This window comes from Solea senegalensis, linkage group LG17, assembly GCF_019176455.1.
Source record: "Solea senegalensis isolate Sse05_10M linkage group LG17, IFAPA_SoseM_1, whole genome shotgun sequence".
In the NCBI taxonomy this organism is placed as follows: Eukaryota; Metazoa; Chordata; class Actinopteri; order Pleuronectiformes; family Soleidae; genus Solea; species Solea senegalensis.
In genome coordinates, this window is record NC_058037.1 from 17,393,871 (window position 1) to 17,414,059 (window position 20,189).

The window sequence follows — 20,189 nt, forward strand, 5'->3', positions numbered from 1 at the left end:
TAAAAAAAGTGTTCCGGGACTTTTACTGTTAAGTCAATAAAGCGGAAAACACCCTAAAATTAAAAGGCAATTCAATTTTAGCTGTTATTTTTGCAGATAAAATAATGTGCTGCGTTAAGAGTTATAGCTAACGTAATAACCAAGCGGCCAATAACACAAAATGTTATTGGCTGCAAGCACTGACAATAAAAGTATATTCTTACTTCATATTCCTCCTTGAAGCCATAGCTGTCAGATGTTTTCATCAGGTTGATGTGTTGCAGCAGGTCGGCCACTCTGATAGCAGGGTGAAGCTGTCCTGTCTGATAAGGAGACTCGGTGCCTTCACAGTGATAACGAGGAACATCCAGAAGTCTGCTGTTCTCCGCCTGCGAGCCGCTGTGGTTCTCGTCTACGCAGAGGACAGGGGAAAATAAGCTCCGGTTAATTCACAATTCACCAGAACATTAACACTCTTTGCCTGATTGTTTACTTACTAATCAATGGCATCACTTTCTGTCCTACAAAAAAGGTATTATATATACGGTTGAGCTAAAGGTCTAAACCGAGGATCAGCAAGTGAATGTGGCCGAGGGCCTATTTGTTTGTAAGCAATTGAATATTTTGGCCCAAACATTTTTTTAATCAGGCAAAAGTGCCTTAAAACGTCTTCAATTTGCTGCCTTGAGCTAACTATTAAGCTAGCTTAAGCTATTTATTGTGCATCATTTCAGTTTGAAGAATTACTGCTTCTTCTTTGAGCCTGACACATGCAAGTAGTTATTTTATGGACATTTACTCCCTAAACATGACAACATCAGTGATTTTGTTTTTATTTTTCAAACCAAACATTTAGTTGATGTTAACTGGCAATTCTAGCATCAGTTTATATTTTTTTCAGAACAAAAGCTCTGAAATCAACATGATTTTAAAGATAAGCAAATCATTTAAACAATAAATCAAAATATGAACAGATTTTATTCGGCTCACTTTCTTCTGGATAGGGTGGCGCCATGTCTGTTGTAATCATTGTCTACTTGTGTCTTTACTTGCGTATTTCTCGCTACCATCTTCTGACTCTGAGCCACTACCACATAAAAACACAGCATTTTCCCCACAAAACACAAAACAAACCATTTGTCTGTTTGTTTGTTTTTTGGTTTATACTCACCTGTGATTGGAACTACATGTCAAAAGCAGCAGAAAAAGAAGAGAGATAAAGGTTTCAGTCAGACTTCAGAGTGAGAGGATTTGATTGTCCCAGTTAAAACATCAATCATGGAACGCTGACGTTATATTGGACGATGAAGCGTGACCAAACATATGTCATATGTTGATGAATGAAAAGTGCTCGACGTTATATTTTTGCCACAAAAAACAACATAGACGAAACCAACCATCGGGAAACAGCGACTTTAAATGAGCTCCGTAGTTGACTGTTTATTTCACCTGTCCATTAAAAGATTGATTGTCAAAGAAGTTGGCACAATTTAGTATGTGAAACATTAGACCTGTCGGTCAATTTATGATGAGAAATAATGAGGTTTAACATTTAATGAGGAGTGAGTCGTGAGTACATTTAAAGAGTTAAAGATAATTAAATGGTAAATTTTTTTTACATTTCTGTGGTGTGGGACTTGATGTGAGTCGGAAGTAGAATTGTAAAGACTGACAGGTTGTATAATGAAGTAGCTTGGGGTTGCCGCACATCCGACTGATTTCATCTTCACCTCTGTTCAATATCTGACACTGTTTATTTAATCCAACCGATGCTTTCCTCTACTCCGAGGACACGCCGGCTCATTACTGATTGTTAGGGGTTTGTTAAGCCCTCATCAGGTCAATTAACAGTAAACTTGACCCGACGTCGCTTCCTAATTTGTTACTTCCTGCTAGTTCTTACCACTCGGTGACGTGATTTGTGCGGACAGCTTGTAGCTGCAGCCTTCGTTTCAAATTAGGAGCCACGGGACAGTTAATTAACGCAGTTTGGTGGTGTTGTGGATGCCTCGGAGATGAGTTGGAACTCCACATCATGCTGTGGTGTCAACACTAAACTAAAGATAAACGCGCTGCGGCACAACACTGCAGCTGGAGAAACATCCCCAACATGGCAAAAACTACAGGTTTCACAATTAAGTCATTCAAAATGAGGCTTCAGTAAAAAAAAAAAGAAAAAAAAAAAAGATGCTTTGGGAATAAAACAGATGACTGAAACTCAAGCAGATGACTAGAATTAGAATTCAGACAGGAATATAGGCGCTAAGTTGTTCACTGTCACTTGGTATTGGAGATTTTTACTGCCAATCATTTGTCACTTGCAAGCTTCACTTTCTGTCTTTTTTCGGGACAGGAGATGTTTTTAAAACAACTCAAAAGTGAGTAATGAGGTCTCTGAGGGACAGTGATGGTAATTACTGTGAATATCAATAACAGACAGCGGGAAACAGAAACTATGACTTAAATTAGGAGAGACTGAACCTAGAGACACAACACAATGACAGGTGAAGTGCTTGGCTGTTGGTGTTTTTTCGCACAGGACAGTTGGTTTTCCATTAGTACCCTCTCAACGAGGTCATGGGTTCTCTCCAGGTTCTCGGGCTGTCGCCGCTTGTCTTTCTGTACATTGGTTTTAGCAGTGGAAGTTACACACTGGAGCTTTAACTTTTGTCCAATAGACTAATTGTTGAGTAAACGTCTGCCAATTTCAGTTAATCCTCCAGTTAAACACTGAGCACTTCTCCTTGTAGATGAAGTTCACCTTACACAAACATCAAACAAGCTAAACTATCCATCGACAGCCACGCGGATGAAATAGTTCAACGTACGGGACACTATGGGATGTAATGGAGGCTTTAAACACATCCAGCTTACACGGGTATGTAATGACGCACAGGGACATAGGAACAGGACGGGGGGATACAAGCACAGAGGGCAGTGATGTGGGTTCACTACAGAGTTATGGTGGTGATAAATGTGATATAGCCGTCCATGCTACAGGGCTCACCTAACACAGCGGTGGGAACCAGAGGATCGTTGGGCACTGCAGAAGGAAACACGGTCAGGAAATGCTTCCAATTTCGGCACCAATCAAACATGTATGAGGATTAAACGTAACGAGATCCTTCGAGAAGAACAAAGGGAGTAATGCATGACCTCTGGTGTGCGGTGTATTCTATCTCTGAAGATGAATTATTCACAGCCTGGTTTAGCTACGAATTTTTGAACTTGACAAAGAACAAATTTCAAAAATCAAAGCTCCCCTTGCTCATTTATCAGAATTGACTTTTAAACCCTTTCTACACTACCTTGCGACCAAGGTATGCTATATGTTCTCATGGTTTTGTGAAGACCAGCTCCGGTAGCAGTTAAAACCCACTGACAACGATGGTATAATTCCTCATGAACCTACATCTGTTGTTGTAGTTGTGCGAGTCCATGAACGTCACAGCCATCGGGTCTTCTCCGTGCAGAGTGCTCTGGTCGGCGTAGCTGCGGTCCATGGCGTTCACCATGTGCGTCATTTCCTGCCGCGTCGTTCCGATGGCGTCCTTGCGTTTTTTAGCCAGTTTCCTGTCGGGAGGGGGAGCAGAGACAGATACAGTCAGATGTCTTACACTTTAAAAAAACGCAACAAAACAAAAACATCAGCTCGCCTGCAGAACATAGCCATGATCAATTTTTTTTAAGTATAATTCTTATTAATCTTTATGTCTTTATTTTTTCGATCAAGGTGGATTAGCTGGGGGGCTGCAGGCGCCTGATTCAAGATGCAGAGTTTAGAGAACAAAAAAGGGAGAAAAGAAGAAGGGTGGAAGGAAGAGAAAAGAGGAAAGAGGAGAGAACGAGCAAGGAAAGTAGAGGAGAAGCTTTATCAATGGCAGCATTTAACAGGTTTGGCTACAGGACCAAAGCAAAAATACATAGCATCTAAGGAAAGTGACCAATAAACCGACACAGAAGCGGCAAAGGAAAAACCCATTATGCGGTACTGTGGTACTAAGAATATACTGTCAGATGAAAGCCAATTTTTTGGTCTGAATTTTTGTTACTAACTCTGTTATCAGGCAATTAAGATATTAAAAAGACAAACAAAACACAAATGAGAGGATTTGGTTTTCATCCGACAGCAAACACAGAAGAAAAGCTCATCGGCCATCAGTAGGACTGCTCATGTAAAACCATTTACCAACCACAGAACCACAGTTACCGTTATAAGCAGGAGTTGAAGTCAGTCCACTTCACAGCCTAAACTCCAAACATCAACGTAACCTTTTCAGTTGCACTCTCTCCATTAAACCCCAGGAAAAATATCAGGAGAGGACTTAATAATATTTGGAACATGACGGAGCACGCAGGAACATGATGTACGCAGAGCCGTAGATAAGTATCAGTAAAGACAACGTCTCTGCTAGCCAACAGTCCTCACATTCTCACGGTGCGCTCAGAAAATGTTGAGCCCAACTGCATAAATATTCTCTGCAGCCAGGACACAAAATGGCCGCAGCTGACGAGCATGAGGGGACTGATGGGAGAGAAATTCAGCACTTGATCGTTGCCAGACGGAGACAATGTACGGCTCTGACTTTCTTACCCAGACAGAATACATGCTGTGTGTTTGTTTGTTTTTGTAATATTTTACCTTTTGATCCCAACTCCACCTCTACAACCTCACACACACACACACAAGATACACACACTCACTCATGGTCAGCATAAACACAGATTTAAACCCTGGCCAAAGTGCAGCTCAGCTGTTTGTCTTTTCGGTTGTCACACCAGAAAAACATGAAAAGAGGAGGATTTATATTATTCACTACCATTTGCTGTAGAAATACTAAAAAGCACTGGTATATCAGCAAAGGTGGATGTTTTGAGGATTAAATCTGTTATTTTTAAGGCCTGAATTACAAATAAATGCATAATTTATTTAAGTTATTGCTTAATTATGTTTATTTTGTGTTCAGACAAGATCTGGGCATAAAAAAAAAAACCAGCTCATTTATTATTCTACGTTTTCTTGCTGCTCAACACAAAATAGTCCCAAGCTCTTTTTTAAGGCAATGCAGATGTAGGGATCTGTTTTGTGCCACAGCTGCTAAGAGACAGAGTGGAGGAGGAAACACCCATGATAAAAGAAAAACCATCAGGCCACGTGTCCCAAAAACAGGAAAACCAAACCGGACCAAACTTGGAGAGACACACCACCGTGTAGCAGAACCACCATGATACCTGTGACTTGATGGGCAGATGGATGATCACATGACTACATGCACACAAAGAGCTACAAGTCACAAGTGCAGCATCCTTTTTTCAAATAACACACGTGGGCCTGTGTTGTCCCACTTTGGCCTGCATTGTTCTGGTTAAATGGCCAACTTTGGCCCTCGTAAGTCTGCTTCAGAGCAACTTTGGAGCATGTAGAGGACGCCGGGCCTGAGGTCAATTCACCGTCAGTTCAGTCCCCCTTTAATAGAAGCTGGCATTCATTTGATTTCTCTACTTCATATAATTTAACACAGGAAAAGCACCAGTGCTCATTAAGAAAAAAAAACATTTAACATTTTAAATATATATATTAAAAAATATGGAAAATGTTAAAAATGAGGAGTTCATGGAAATCCTGAACTGACTGACATGAATGTGAACTGACCCCCACCCTGACAGGGCATCAATGAGGATGGCTTTGGCTGGTTGATCAGAGCTGAAAATGTGTTTGGTTTGGTTTTTTTTTGTCTTGAAAAAAGTATACTGCATCTTTAAAAAAATAACAACAACTAGCCACTAATAATTCGCCCCCAATAAGGTAAGAGCGGCTGCGTGAGCTGATTGTTGGTTGTTTGTTTACTTACAGGTAATAAGAGTATGAATAGTAGGTCCTCCTGGGGGTTGTGAGCCAATCAGAAAGCAAAGAGTGAGACACAAGGGTCATGAATATGCAAATAAGGACAATACTGTCCTGTACCGACCAGCAACAACAGAAACAGAGGAAAAACAACTTTTGATTGCTACAACTTGAGGGTCATGCAAGGGGTTGTTATAACTATGATTGGCCCTAATTCTTAAAAGAAAAAAAAAAACTTTAGTACTACATTAAAAACAAACTGAGGAACTTAAATAAACTGTGACTAAAAATAACAACAAACCAACAGGACTGTTCTCTTCTTTGACTCTTTTCCTTCTAGGAGTGTTGTATTTGAAATAGTCATGCATAATTTTCTGTAATATAAAAACGTCCATAACACCACACCGCTTGCTACCTGTACAGCAAGCGTGATGTCACACAGTGATGTCATAGTGATGTCATCCTGTACCCACTATTTTAAAGATGCAGTATTGTTCAAAGTTGTACGGTTTCGATGACAATGAAGACTGATCTCCCCAGAAACCTTCATGGAAGAGAGAATGACTTAATAACATAACGTCATGCTCATGAGGGTGAAATAATGCTTTCACAATGTCAAGTGCAATACTGTTACATCAGTTACAGCTGTTCAGTATCAGTGAAATGCTTCTTCTTTTTTTTTTAAATCATTTTAGAATGTATCTTAATTTTACTTTATGTCTATTTCGGCTGGAAACAGCTGTCATATTTGATGAATGTTGCTGCAGTACAAATCCATATAATCCATTTCTTCCATATAAGAAAAATGCAAATAACATAAATGTATGTACACAGCAACAAACTCAACACGTCATACCCTTTAAAAAAACAAAAACATTCCTGTTTAGTTGTACATGCTGGTAATATAGGCCTTTCAGGACATTTCACACAATGTTTTACTTTACAAAAAACACCGCCACCGTCACCGCGGAAGACCCTCGGATATTCACTGGTGTATGAGAACTTGCCTTGGGCTCGGATAAATGAACGCGTCACGAGGTTTCAGTTTGCAAAACAACAACAGACAGTTCCTCCGGGCTGTGCTCGCAATTACAGAGTCATATACGACAGTTGCCTCCCGAAAAACGCATTATCTTTCAATTTGGTCCAATTTTCTATAATCAAAAGGCCTTTAAATCCTCAAGGGACGGATAATGTTCGGGTAAAACATGTTTCAGTAATCAGGCCTCTAAGTGCAAACTATGGATCAAACACTGGCGGGTCTAAAAATATTTATTCCCCTGCACTTTAAGCCCAGGCCCGGTGGTTATCATTAACAATCATTAACAATTACACTTTGACACTGACGCTGCCAAACAGGGGCTGGATCACATGAATTCATTAAGAATATTAAGATAAAAAACATGCAAGTCAGAGGCTGCGTGATTGTCAGATGTGAGGATTCAACTCCAACTGTGATTTAACGATTGGCAGAAGCCCATGGCCAAGAGGAGAAGGAATTGTACTTGTAACCAAGAGGGTCGTTGGTTCAAATCCAGGTACAGGTAAAGGGCTGGGATGCCCCTGAGCAAGGCAACCCAATCCCCAGGCCCAGCTTACTGGTGTGTAATAAGGATGGATTTAATACAGAGGTGAAATTCTATCACTGATCACTGACTGGTGTGTGTGCAAAATAACTATTTGTAAAAGAGAAACTGGTTTCCAGTAATCTGTTAATGCCGTATTTCCTGGAAGAGACTTCTCGTTAAATTGAGGTTAAGTCATCTTTACGATCATAGGCGATCCCTTCACACAAACACCTTTTTAGTTAGTTATAATTTTGCGGACACACGTACACACTGGTACTGGCAAAGTACAAGGACATTTGGCCTGATGTGTCTCCATAGTAAACTCACATAGACCCTGATCAATAACAACTTCATAGACTTATGATGAGGGAAAATGAGCCACCGTGGATTTCCCTCATGGTGTGTTATCACAACACGGGGACATTCAGTGTCTAACCTTTCTTAATTAGCGTCTAATGATGTTTGCGTGCAGTAAAATAGTGCCGCATCTCAAGAGGACGGAGCCAACCAAGCAATAAAGTTATGGTCCTCACCCTGGAGCTCTGAATGTATTAAACCTTCATAGACGAACAAATGTTGTGCCAGTTTATCATTGAAAAAGGACACATTTCCTCATTGTGTGGGAATAAATATATTCTTGCAATATGTAGGAATAAGTCAGGTTTTATTGAGGTGATGTGCAGCAGGCAGTATCATGTTGTAATGCTGCTAATCACCACGTGGTGGAGCTGTGTACCAGGTTAAGACAACAGGTGACTGACCGAAGCGGTCGGCACAAATGCCAACTCAATTCAAAGGTCTTTCTACGACAGAACTTAACATTAAATGTGTAATATTTGCATTACAGACCAAAACAATGGCTCAGTCACTGCACTTTTATGAACTGCTCTTTAATGAGCAATGTGCTACGGTTTTAAATAAGCAGCTTCTTCACACAGTGGCATATTTACATGTTTGTTGTATACGGATCTTTTCTATAATATCTTTAAACTCCCATTTAAATAAAGTAAGTGCAGGGAGCAATTGTTTCACACAAAACCACTTCAAAAGAGATATTTTACTGTCTTTGATGTGTTTCTGTAAATGACTTCAGAGTCTCTTTCACCTCCATTCTCACAAATGAGGCAGCTGTGTGAGTGTTTGTTTTGTCTAGTTTGTTTCAACAGCTGTAGTGCAAAGGAAAAAACAAGGAGCATGACCTCAGCTCTCCCTTGCACTAAACCACACAAAGCAGGAGTTTCTAATTTTGTTATTAAATAAAAAAGAATTTGCCTTAAAAGAACAGCGGCCCTGAGGAAAAGTGATCAGTGTGGTTATGAAGGGAGATCAACACTAATGGTGGATGGATGAAAGGTGGCGTCACTACATTAAATACAGCACCAACACCAAACAGGAGAATGGATTTAGGTTCACATTTGCGCCCGCATGTCCTCGCACCTCCTGCTTGTTGGTGTGTATGTCTGAAGTACTCTTCAGCTAATACTTGCACTCTTCATTAAACTCTTCATTAAAGAGGCTTGAGTGGCCACGAAATATCACTCACCTCTTCTTGACCAACAGGATGGCTACCAACACCAGCAGAATAAAGACAAGAACACCCGCACTGATGCCAGCAATCTTTACCACGCGGTCCGTCTGTTTCGCAGGGTCAGGGATGACTTCTGGCTCCTCGGTAGCACCTACAACATAAGAAAAACACCCATCATTACTGATGCTCTGACATAATATCATCAACTCTCATTTTACAGAAATGAGTGATTATTTTGTGGTATTATGGAAAAAAGAGTAAAGTAAAGGTTCTTCTACAAGATGCAAAAACTTAATGTCCCACATCCATGGACAGATAGATTAAAATAAAGTATTTAAAGGGTCATTGTGTAAGAATTAGTGACATCTAATGGTAAGACTGACAAGACTGACTTTACAAAAGTGGAAAAAATGTGCCACAAGATGGTGGCCTCTGTGAAGCAGGACACTTTCCTAAAAGTCTTATTCTAATTCTACAAAAACACAAAACTCTTCAGTATTATATTTTGTACGAACCGACTTATGAGTAGTACATTTATTTTCTGCCCTCCTAACTGATACACAGTATAAGTAAGTAGTTTAACATACTAAAAGAGAGAAAATCAAATATGAACAGTTAAAATGATCTTCAAAAACTTTATCTATAGCCCAGTGAGTTTATGTAAATACCTGTATTACATCATAAAAAGATAAGGAGGGAGAATGTCTCTGACCATTCTGCCTCTGTCGTAATAAAACCTAATATACCAATAAACTACACTTCTCCACACTTGTGAAATTCTGCTCACTGCACTGTCTCGGAGCCGTTAAAACAAATAATGTGGAATCTTGGCAGTATTTATGCAACAGTGCGTCACCTCTGGCAGGCAATAAATGCCACCTGACAGCCTCGGGAATTGTGTTTGGTTTCTCTGAATGTGTCTTTCCGAAAAAGCTCTCGCATCACAAAATTGGTGAGCATGATAAGGAGAAAAAAAAAATAATCCAGGTGAGCCATTTAATTAGAAAGGTTTAATCACGCCAGGGAAAGAAATCAGACAAATATCATGCAAAGTTGTAAAGCAAAGTCTGACAAATGCTGACAAAAATGTCATGGTAACTGACTTCAGTGACTCAAATATGAAAGTTTTGTATTGCTTGTAGATTTAAAAATTAGGAATAGCACTAAATTCTTCTTTATTATGATTATGCTGAGTGATATAGAGTATCAGATTATTCATTATTGTTAATCCATTTAGCTTAAATGTGAACATGGTAGGTTTGTACCTGCTTACTATATTCACAATGCAAATTTAGCGTATTAGCGTATTAGCATGCTAATATTTGACAAGATGGTGAACATGGTGCTTCTCCCACCGTGTTTGACAATTAGCACTAAACACAAAATAATGTGTGGCTGTTTTATGGTCAACTTACACGTACGTGTCCCTGTAAGAGTTTTGGCAGGTCTGGCTAACAGTTAGCAAAGCAGTGTCTGTCATGGGACGTAGCAAGAGATGCTAATGATGCTAAAGGACGCTGTAGGTCAAAAATGACCAACAAGGAGCAAAACTTATTTTGACAGCTCATTGTAGTGTTTGAGCTGTATATGAGCTTGCACTAGGGTTGCCAACAATTCTGTAAAATAACGATTTGTTCTGTATTTAAAAAGACAAAAGACCTGACAGAAAATGACAGATTAGTCCACTTAGGAGCCATGAATGAATTTTATTTTTCTTTGATCACTGTGATTATTTGAGTTCATGCACATGTCATAATGATTAGATTCATGCATTTTTTTCCCGTTAACATAAGGGGACGAAGTAATGAAGGTTGTGCGAATTGTATGAGGGAAAATAAAATGTTCCTCCTGCTGCCAGGCCCTCTATCTGTCTGTCTGTCATTACTATCCAACAGAGAATGGGCAATTTTAATTGGTCCAAGTCCTGTGTATTGTAGCAAGGGGTGAGGCGGATGCAATGTGTTTAAAGTGCAATATGTAAACAGTATAACCGTTTCTTATTTTCTTATCAGGAAGTTGTCAATCCTAGTATGGGGGGGATTTTGCATAATGTGATGCGACAGGCTGGTGCCCATGCTGCTGCTTGAAAGAGGAACTTGTGTCACCCACAGTGCAAGCAAAGCGAATCAATGGACCCAAAATGCAGTGTGGCAACAACGCTTGACGCTGCTCTTGTTCTAAGTGACTGAGAAGCTGAAGAGTTTCAGTTAAAGTAGAACTTGAAATCTGTCAGTTTGAAAACATCCCAGAGAAATTAATATTTGCAATATTGAATTGTCTCTACATTGTGAAAGGGCAGAAATATAGTATGAGTGGGAGCTGACAATGTTTAACGTGGTTGGGTCAACTCGATTTAAACATAATTTGCCTTTTATTCATTCTGTTGTATCCCCTGACAGTATTAAACTGGAAAACTCTGCTTACTCAGCAACTACTCCTACTCTCTATACTAAATAGAAACAGGACACATTCATAAATAACAAGACATTTTCATTTCATTCATTTATCACACCTTGTATCCTTTCAATGCATTTCAGATTACTCTTGACATCACACTGTCACTGTAAAAAGCTTTTGAAATGCAGTTTGACAACAGATGTCCATTGTCTCCACATCAGTGCCTCTGTGTTTTACTTGAAGATAAACTAAATTTTGTCCATAGCAACTCCCTGACTTTGTCTATTTGGAATAAAATCTATAAATGACTGCACACCATAAGAGAATTTAAAGCCTGTTGATCGCGGGTAGGGAGAGAACATCTGTTTTCATGCTCCTAAGCTCTGAGTGATCTGATCTCGTAACGCCAGAATAGTTCATGCCGCAGTGTAAGAACATTATCATGCATTATGATAATCCAAATAATCCAACACAAAGACGTGCACAAAACTCAACATAATGCAATACATCTATCCAATAATAATCCACTTCTAATGCTGAATGCCGAAGATAAACCTAATCTCCCTCTTTCTCTTTATCTCGCAGTGTTCGTGACCTTAACACACTCGAAAATGTTTCTGCCAGTACAATAATTCAAATGAGCACAATCTGCCCCAAATTATTATGCAACATTATTATACAAAAAAAAAAGACACAGCACAGGTGTCAGATTGATGGATGAATCAAGAGCGGCAATTTGTCAGGCAAAGATGCAGCTTTTAAAAGAAAGAGGTTGAAATTATTCTGTATTTTTCTAACTCTCAGCAAAATACTCACACACAAAAAGGACGAAAACAAACAACCTCCCTCTCAGGAAAGCCTGACTTACCGACCGAGCTCCGAGAACCATTTGTCCTCATAAATCTTCAAAAACAGCTAATAAATCTGTTTCACTTTTATTTAACAAAATGGCTAAATAGTTCCGAGCAACTGGGCATCTTAGTTTTCACTTCATCTTACTAAACAACAACATCAAATAGTTTGGGACTGTTTTCAGCCTCAATATTAATACATATTTAACAATATTCACAGTCCTGCACACATATTCATCGCATGTTCCCATGTCACATTTTATGCTTCATGAATACACAAATCATACATGAATTATAAATGTATCGCGGATTATAGATTAAATTATTATAAACACCTCGATGTGACACTATGCACTCTGACAAATAGTGCTTTACCTGTAGATGTCACATTGAATGGGCTGTATACTGTATGTCTTTAATGTCACTTACAGGATTAGACCAATAAACAAAACTGGCAGATATTAACTTGTATATATAACATAAAAGTGGTAAAGAAATGTACAATTTACTCTATATCTTGATCTAAATTCATAACAAAAAGGGATAAACAGCTGTTTTTCTATAATTTTTAAATATAAATCTCAGTATTAGTGTAAAACATCGAGTATCAAAGAGGTTTCATTAAGCTATACTCTTAATGAATACTCTTAAAACTAATTCTTGGTCAGTACCTTTTAGGGCTGCAATGATTCTTTGATTATTAATCGATGACTAAAATTAATTGTCAACTATTTTGTAAATGATTAATGGGATTTTTCAGTTTCTTAAATGTGAATATTTCCGGGTTTCATTCAAAAACATCATCATTTTGAGGTTATTCAACAGTTTCTGACCAAAAGATTACTCGACAGATTACTCAGTTATGGAAGTAACCGTTAGTTATAGCTCTAAAAGCTTTCAAGGTTTATTCACCATCGTGTCAACAGCCATGTGCGACACACAACTGGCCAAAAACCACTTGGTAATTTCATGAGGAGGCGAAACCAAACAAAACATAATAAAAAACAAAATGTAAAAGGTTCGGAGACCAACCCCCATGATGGGGCTCTTAATGTCTGTGTAGATTATCCAGGTCAGTACACCAACAATTGTAACACACCCACACACACACACACAAAAAAAAAACACCCTGAGGCAACAATGACCATACACAATACTCCAGATGACCTAATAGGACCATCACCACTTAATCCTCCATGTACACACACACACACACACACACACACACACACACAGAGAGTAAGAGGAAAGGACGTCAACCTCTCTGTCCATAACTGTGCCTTTCCTCCTGTTATTAAAGGAAAAAATCTTAAATCCTTTCCAGAGTCTTTCAGCTCCACTCAGACCCCCTAAAGCTACAGAGAGTGCCATCACTCTCTGCAGTGAAGACACTACCTGTTGTAATAACTACAAAACACCAGCAGCCGTTGAAATATCTTTATGTATGTATACATATATATATATATATATATATATATATATATATATATATATACACACACATAGTGATGATGATGCTTCATACAGCTGGATTTAGCCAAAATAACTAGAGATAGTGTCATACATGGCTTACAATGTTTAGGGAGTAAGGTTTTAATTGCAGTGTCTTGTGTCACTGCAGTAATCTGCTCTGCTGCTGTCGTTTCACACAAACTGACACGACAGACTAATTTACTCTGACGCTTCTTCACCACAAAACCTGCCTGAATAACAACGTGTCAGTAAGGAAACGGTCGTGTGAACAAAAGCTGCTTGTTGGGCACCAAACTCTGCCCAAGTCCATCGACTATTCCACGAGTAATGACCTATGGACTCAACTTCAGCGGCATGGTGTCCAGCCGTAATGAATGACAGCCACAGCTGACTAATGTCTATCTGAAAGGTCTGGTGTGTAACATATAGGAGGGTTTATAGTCAGAAATTGAAAATACTACCCATGATTATGTGCATATAGGTGTAGAACTGCCTAAAATATAAGTCTTGTTTGGTCTTTGTAGCCTTAGAATAAGTCTTTTAATGTATTTTAGGGAAAGGCCTTGGTTTACAGAGGCCGCCATCTTGTGCCGACTTGTTTCTACAGCAGCACAGAAGCATTTTGAAGTGAAAGTTTGCCACTCAAATGAGGTATAACAACATTTCTCTCTGCCCTAACCATAACCCAGTCCCCCCATTGTTCCCTTGCACACTTGGGGAAAGAAAGGAGTGAGCAGAAGAGTCCTTTGTTATAATCTCAACAGTCTTACCGTCCAGTTCTATATTGGGAGCATAATAAACATTTTAGTGTCCTCTGTGTTAGGGTTTACGCTACACAACTACTCAACTGTATGACACTGTCCTTGTCATTGAAAACATAGTAATGTGTTTTTTATTTTTATCCTTGTTCTTACTCCATGCCGCTAAACTCTGACCCATGAGCCACGTTTCTAAACATATTTCCTGAAAACACAGTGTGTGTGTGTGTGTGTGGTCGTGTTTGAGGTTGCCTGTGGATTAACTCCGCGCGCCACTTAAACCCAGTCTGATAATCTATAACCATATGGCTACAAAACAACAGCATTAGACTCTCTGTGACTCACATGTGCAGAAAAACACACAGGAGATAAACATTTCCTCTATGCAATTAAAATATTATCATCTCTAAAACTATTAACATGGAAAAACACACTGACATCACACCCACATCAACGCATATTCAAGGCACTAATAAGATTATTAACACCGACTATATCTCATAATCTGTAATGTGACTCATAACAAAAACACAAACATAAATAGGAGGTAAAAATAATCACTGGAGATAAAACAGAGTTGACCAAACCGTGTGTTCTCACCTTTAGTAGCGAGCCTCAGACACTGCGTCTTACTTTCCTGGAGAAAAAAACCAAAACCAAAACAAAGATACAACAAGGTTAATAACTCCACACATAACACACTCATACCAAATGAATGGGACTTTTATGTATCGACTGTGGAAAAAAAGTATTGACTTACCCGCTCTGTGCTGCTCACAGCTTGAAGATAGATGTTGTAGTTCTTCCTCGGAGCCAGCGGAGGATTCCAGAATCCCTGTGGATTAAAAAACAGACATAATCAGCTTTATATAAGGTGAAAATATAGGCACTGATATACAGTAACCTCTGCTACAGAATTTAAAGATTTTTATTTCCTTTGTGGTCAAGAGTTATATAGTTAGAAGACGCCACAATCTACATCTAAATTAAAGGTCCCAAATCTCGCGGCCCTTCAGCCCATTTTATGTGGCTAATTAATATAAATGATACAAGTTTTTTTATTTATTAATTGTAATAGATTAATTTTGCGTCATAAATATATATTTTTTATCGTGAACTACATATTGTTCCATATCAACACAGACACTTGAAATTCTGTGAACTATCCGTCATTGCTGTATCAAAATTTGGTGATACAATTTTAAGCTCATATGAACAATTTCTAATTTTTAAAGCTTTTGCCTTGACCGGTCAGAAACTCAGTTTAGCAAAGACAATCCTAAACCCCTAAACTGTGCCCACTTTCATGTCAGCTGGATTTTTTATTGTACTGCCATGTTGTCTTAATTATCTACTCGTCTATTAGTTTTCTTAGGTATTCTTATGTGCTATGTTTTTATTCTGTCCTGATTGTTGTTTGTTTGCTTGCCCAGGGACTGCAGATGCAAATGAGCTATTAGCTAACTCTGGAACAGTTGATAAAATTGTCAGTTGTCCCTGTTAAATAAACAATAAACTGAACTTGTTTGAATCATGAAAATGTGGCATGTGTGTCTGTTCTCTGTGAGCGTTAAGAGCTTTCATCATGTGATGTTAAAGAAAAATACTGTTGTTAGACTGTACTACATATACTATACTGTCATGCTTGTGTTACAAATTGGTGGCTTCTGTGATTAAATTCTAAATTTTAGTTTGATTTCCCTCAAATTTCACATGATTTTCACTGCACATATTAAAGTAATCTTGCCTGGTAAGTCTTGTTGTCTCCCACGGTGAAAGGCAGCGGCTCAGGCAGGTTGCTGGGGGACAGCTGGGCGGCATAGTAATATGGAGATCCACCACTAGAGGCGCTGTGGTATGAAACTGGAACCTGGGGGAAATAATTTGTTAGGAGAAAAGAAAGCGAATGGGAATGAAAAAGTTAATTCCTTCAAAAGAAAAGCGCTCGCTTTAATTAGCAATCCAAAAGTCCACGGATGAAAATAATGAATAAATTAATTAAAAAAACAGTGAATTCTGTTTTTAAAAGAATCTTTTTTCCCCCCCAGTGGACATGTTTGCGAGCCAATACATACATACATTATAAATAGACTTAAAAGGCAGGGCTCGTTACATTTGTGTACAAACGGATTATTAATCACCTCGTAACAGTCGGAGGAAGCTTGGCGCCGGGTCCGTCGGGGATTCACTTCCTCCACCACAATCTGGTACGCGCTGTAGACAAGTAGACAGTGTAAAATAAAATACTCATCGATAATAAAAAACATCATATAAGTCTAATTTCAAACTTTCCATGTCACTCCAAGAAAACAGAATGAGCAGCTACAATACACATATGGCCAATATGTTTATTTTATGCATTAATGACTGGTTGAATTTTTGAAATGACATTTTTTTCCCACATAAATCTGTACTTTAATTACATATAGACTCCATAAATACTCTTATTACCTGATAGGTGCTCCCTTGGCCTGGGCAGGTTTGAGCAGGACAGTGATGGTTGTCGCAGTTTCATTCAGAAAAGCTTCAGCGGCATCGTACTCGTCAATCGTCGGCGCTGGAGAACAAACATCAGTAGTGGCATTAATCAACATGCATCACCTTTAGGGCTGCTGCTGCTAACAATCATTTTCACAATCCAATAATCTGTGGATTATTTTCTCGATTAATTGATTAGTTGTTTGGTCCAAAAAATGTCAGAAAATGTCGATTATCAAAATAGTGATTAATTTAGATTAATCGAATAATCCTTGCAGCCCTTATCACCGTAACATTTTATCTAAATGATGAATCTTAACAAATACTGTATATTTGGGATTAACTATTAAAGTTTCTACCTGAAATGTTAGTCGACACGTTCAGCGTGGTCGCCGGACCGAATCCTTTGGAGGTGGACGCTCGTATAGAGAGGTGGTATGTGACGCCCGGGTGGAGCTGGGGAAACAGGTGGTAGGTGGCGTTTGAAGGCAGAGACACCGTGAGTCCCGGCCGCTGCAGAGGCACCGAGGGGTCAAATGAACGCACGCCGCTGTAGCTGATCTGAGGCGTTGCAGAGAGAGAGGAAAGAAAAACCAAGTGGATCAGATTTCCACCATGAAGACGCCTACAGTACAACAGCTTCTCACTCCTGCCAGCATCTCCACGACGTACCTCATACTGTGTGATGATTCCGTTGGGTTCAGCCGGTTCCTTCCAGTAGAGAAGAATTCTGTCTTCATATGGAGTGGCTTTTAGCGACTGACTGGGAACTGGACCTGGAACTGTCAACACACAAACACACACACAGAGACAAAAATTATACAGTGCTAATGAAATAACAGTTAAAAACCTGTGCTCAAAATGAAAAGCTCCCACACAAATACAAACACAGATCAAATCACTGCTCTGTGTGCTACTCAGAATTAGTTTTTTTTTTTAATGTTTGGTTTTTATATTTTTATTCCACTTCCCAACTGTACCTGATGTCATAAATCCACATTACAGACATTTACTCTTTAAATAAAGTGTTGAATAGAAACAGCAAGTTTGTGGTTTTGAGTGTTGTTTCTCGTACTAGTCTCGTATAAAGTGCCTTAAAGGGGACTTTATACTTAGTTAAAGTATTATGTCTATGCCATTTACTGCACTTAAGTATCAAAAGTAATTTTCTGATATAAAATGTACTTAAGTTTTAGAAGTAAAAGTATTTAAAAAGTGAGGAATGAGCCATGGTGGCTCAGTGATAGGGTGACTTGTTGTGGGTTCAATTCCTGGCTCTGCTCGTCTATGTGTCCATGAGCAAGACACTTAACCCCATGTGGCAGTGGGTGAATGGGTGAAACCTGTAGTGTAAAGCTAGAGAAACTCTATATAAATACAGACCATTACCAACTCTTCTTCTTCTGATTTTATTTGGTAGCAACAAGTAACAACGAGAGTTAGAGGAAATGTAGTGGAGTAAAAGTAAAATGTTGCTAGAAATATAAACAACAAATAACATTACAGCACTGCTCGTACCATCCTCATCAGTCTGAATGACGGTCTCGTCGCTCTCTTTGCGTCCCTCCGGGTTTGTGAGAATCATCTTCAGACTGACGTTGGTGTAGGGCGGCAGATTTCCCACCAGGTGCCGTGGAGCTAAAAGGGGGGAAAGGACAATCAAACAATAAAACAATTGCTTGTTTTAGCACAAAACCAATCAAAATCACTCATGTACGTCATTTAGGGTTTAGATAGATAACAATTCAATCAATGTGTCATGAATTCCTATAATATACTGATGATATTATGATAGAATCATGTGGCTGCTATGACAAACAAATTGCTTCCGCTAATCCCACTGAGGAATTAACATTTCCATTTAGCACTTGTTTGTAACGGTATGTTATTTACTAGTCATTGCTCATGTGCAGTATATGAGCCACATATTGCAAATGTGATTAGATTTACAAAATATTTCGTATTTAATAGATTAAAAAAAAAAATGTCGTCTCATGTCAACAACATTAACAAATATTAACCACTCTCTAATGGAAGGATGCAAAGTAGGTTTTTATATAAGAAAATAACCTTTAACCAACGGTGCAGTATAATCCCTGAGTAAGATGCACTGTATGATGAAGTATTTCTTATTGCTGCCTTTGAGATTTGCTAATTGTGTTGTTTCAAGTTGCTACTTCGATGTATACTTGTGTAGAGCGCTGAGTACTACCTTTAGGGTCCATGTCCAAGCAGTCGGCCTTGCTGCGGTTGCTGGCCGTCATATAATGGTAACAGATGGTGACGTTGAAGGTGTGACAGCGAGTGATGTTGTAACCTAGCGACTCCCAGTCCACGGCGATCAGGCGAGACCTGGTCTCGGCAATCTTCAGCCTCTTTGGCGTCCGCATCGGTTCTGTAGAAACAGGGAGAAGACCACAGAGGCGAGGCGTGGAGGTTAATAGCTTCCGTGCACTGTCCATATGGAGCAAATTTAACTGCACTGGATCCTCAAAAAAAAAAAGAAAGATTAAAAAGCACCGAGTCAACAGTTTCCACTCGACCGCGCTCATCACTGCAAACCAACTACTTTTCCATGAGGCACATTGTTGATATTCATCTTAAATGTGTAATCAGAACTGTTATTGTCAATATAATCCTCTCTCCTGCTGACCTGAGGCTTTAATTACCTTAACTGGCTCATTTAACTGGATCAATAACACCCAGACCCCCCCTCCTTCACACAACCACAGTGACTCCAGGACATACATCCAGGGATTCAGTGAATCACTGTTCCCCAACCATTCAACTGTACTGTACGTGTGGACAACCTTACATAGAGAAGAAGCTCTTTTTGGCAACTCCATTTACCCAGAGGCTAGTGAAAGCAATTATCTTTACCAGCCAATCAATCATGAGAGCTACGGGAACCACTTTCTCCAGGCTGGACAGATATCATTCAATCAAGACTGGCTGCCATTACTCCACAGAAACGTACCACTCCCATCTACTAATCACACATCACTTGATCTACAAGATATAAAGAGTACCGTATGCATATGTGTCGCGGTCTTAAGACTCAGCAATTATCGACGGCATGTTCCGGCTGCGGCACGTTTCTGTTTCAATTTTGGCGGAACATAGTTTATATTACGGTATATTATTTCACTAGGCATCGTGTGGAACTGATGGTAAATTGCACGAGACGTGCCCGAGGTGATTCAGAGAGCCATGGCACTGTGTACAAATACTGTTTATTAACGTGTGTGTGTGTGTGTCAACTGTATGAGCGTATGTAGAACTGTTAAACGGCTAAAGTGGCACATTTCAAAA

At 39.2% G+C, this 20,189-nt stretch overlaps 1 protein-coding gene across 21 annotated transcripts in view; it reads right to left on the reverse strand.

The window, feature by feature from the left end:
• ptprk (protein tyrosine phosphatase receptor type K) overlaps positions 1 to 20,189 on the reverse strand; it is a 112,267-nt gene that overhangs the window by 13,570 nt on the left and 78,508 nt on the right. For 14 of the 21 annotated variants that reach the window (XM_044048691.1, XM_044048702.1, XM_044048700.1 and 11 more), the window contains 15 exons: positions 19,090 to 19,272; positions 18,396 to 18,515; positions 17,550 to 17,659; positions 17,237 to 17,438; positions 16,851 to 16,956; positions 16,541 to 16,613; positions 16,147 to 16,269; positions 15,160 to 15,234; positions 15,000 to 15,036; positions 8,936 to 9,071; positions 5,832 to 5,861; positions 3,392 to 3,552; positions 2,987 to 3,022; positions 1,151 to 1,162; positions 204 to 391 (listed from right to left, as the gene is read on the reverse strand). In XM_044048691.1, the coding sequence (XP_043904626.1) occupies positions 204 to 391; positions 1,151 to 1,162; positions 2,987 to 3,022; positions 3,392 to 3,552; positions 5,832 to 5,861; positions 8,936 to 9,071; positions 15,000 to 15,036; positions 15,160 to 15,234; positions 16,147 to 16,269; positions 16,541 to 16,613; positions 16,851 to 16,956; positions 17,237 to 17,438; positions 17,550 to 17,659; positions 18,396 to 18,515; positions 19,090 to 19,272 (1,592 nt within the window). The remainder of the gene's footprint in view (positions 1 to 203; positions 392 to 1,150; positions 1,163 to 2,986; positions 3,023 to 3,391; positions 3,553 to 5,831; positions 5,862 to 8,935; positions 9,072 to 14,999; positions 15,037 to 15,159; positions 15,235 to 16,146; positions 16,270 to 16,540; positions 16,614 to 16,850; positions 16,957 to 17,236; positions 17,439 to 17,549; positions 17,660 to 18,395; positions 18,516 to 19,089; positions 19,273 to 20,189) is intronic. The other 7 variants (XM_044048703.1, XM_044048692.1, XM_044048704.1 and 4 more) reach the window with 4 other exon arrangements.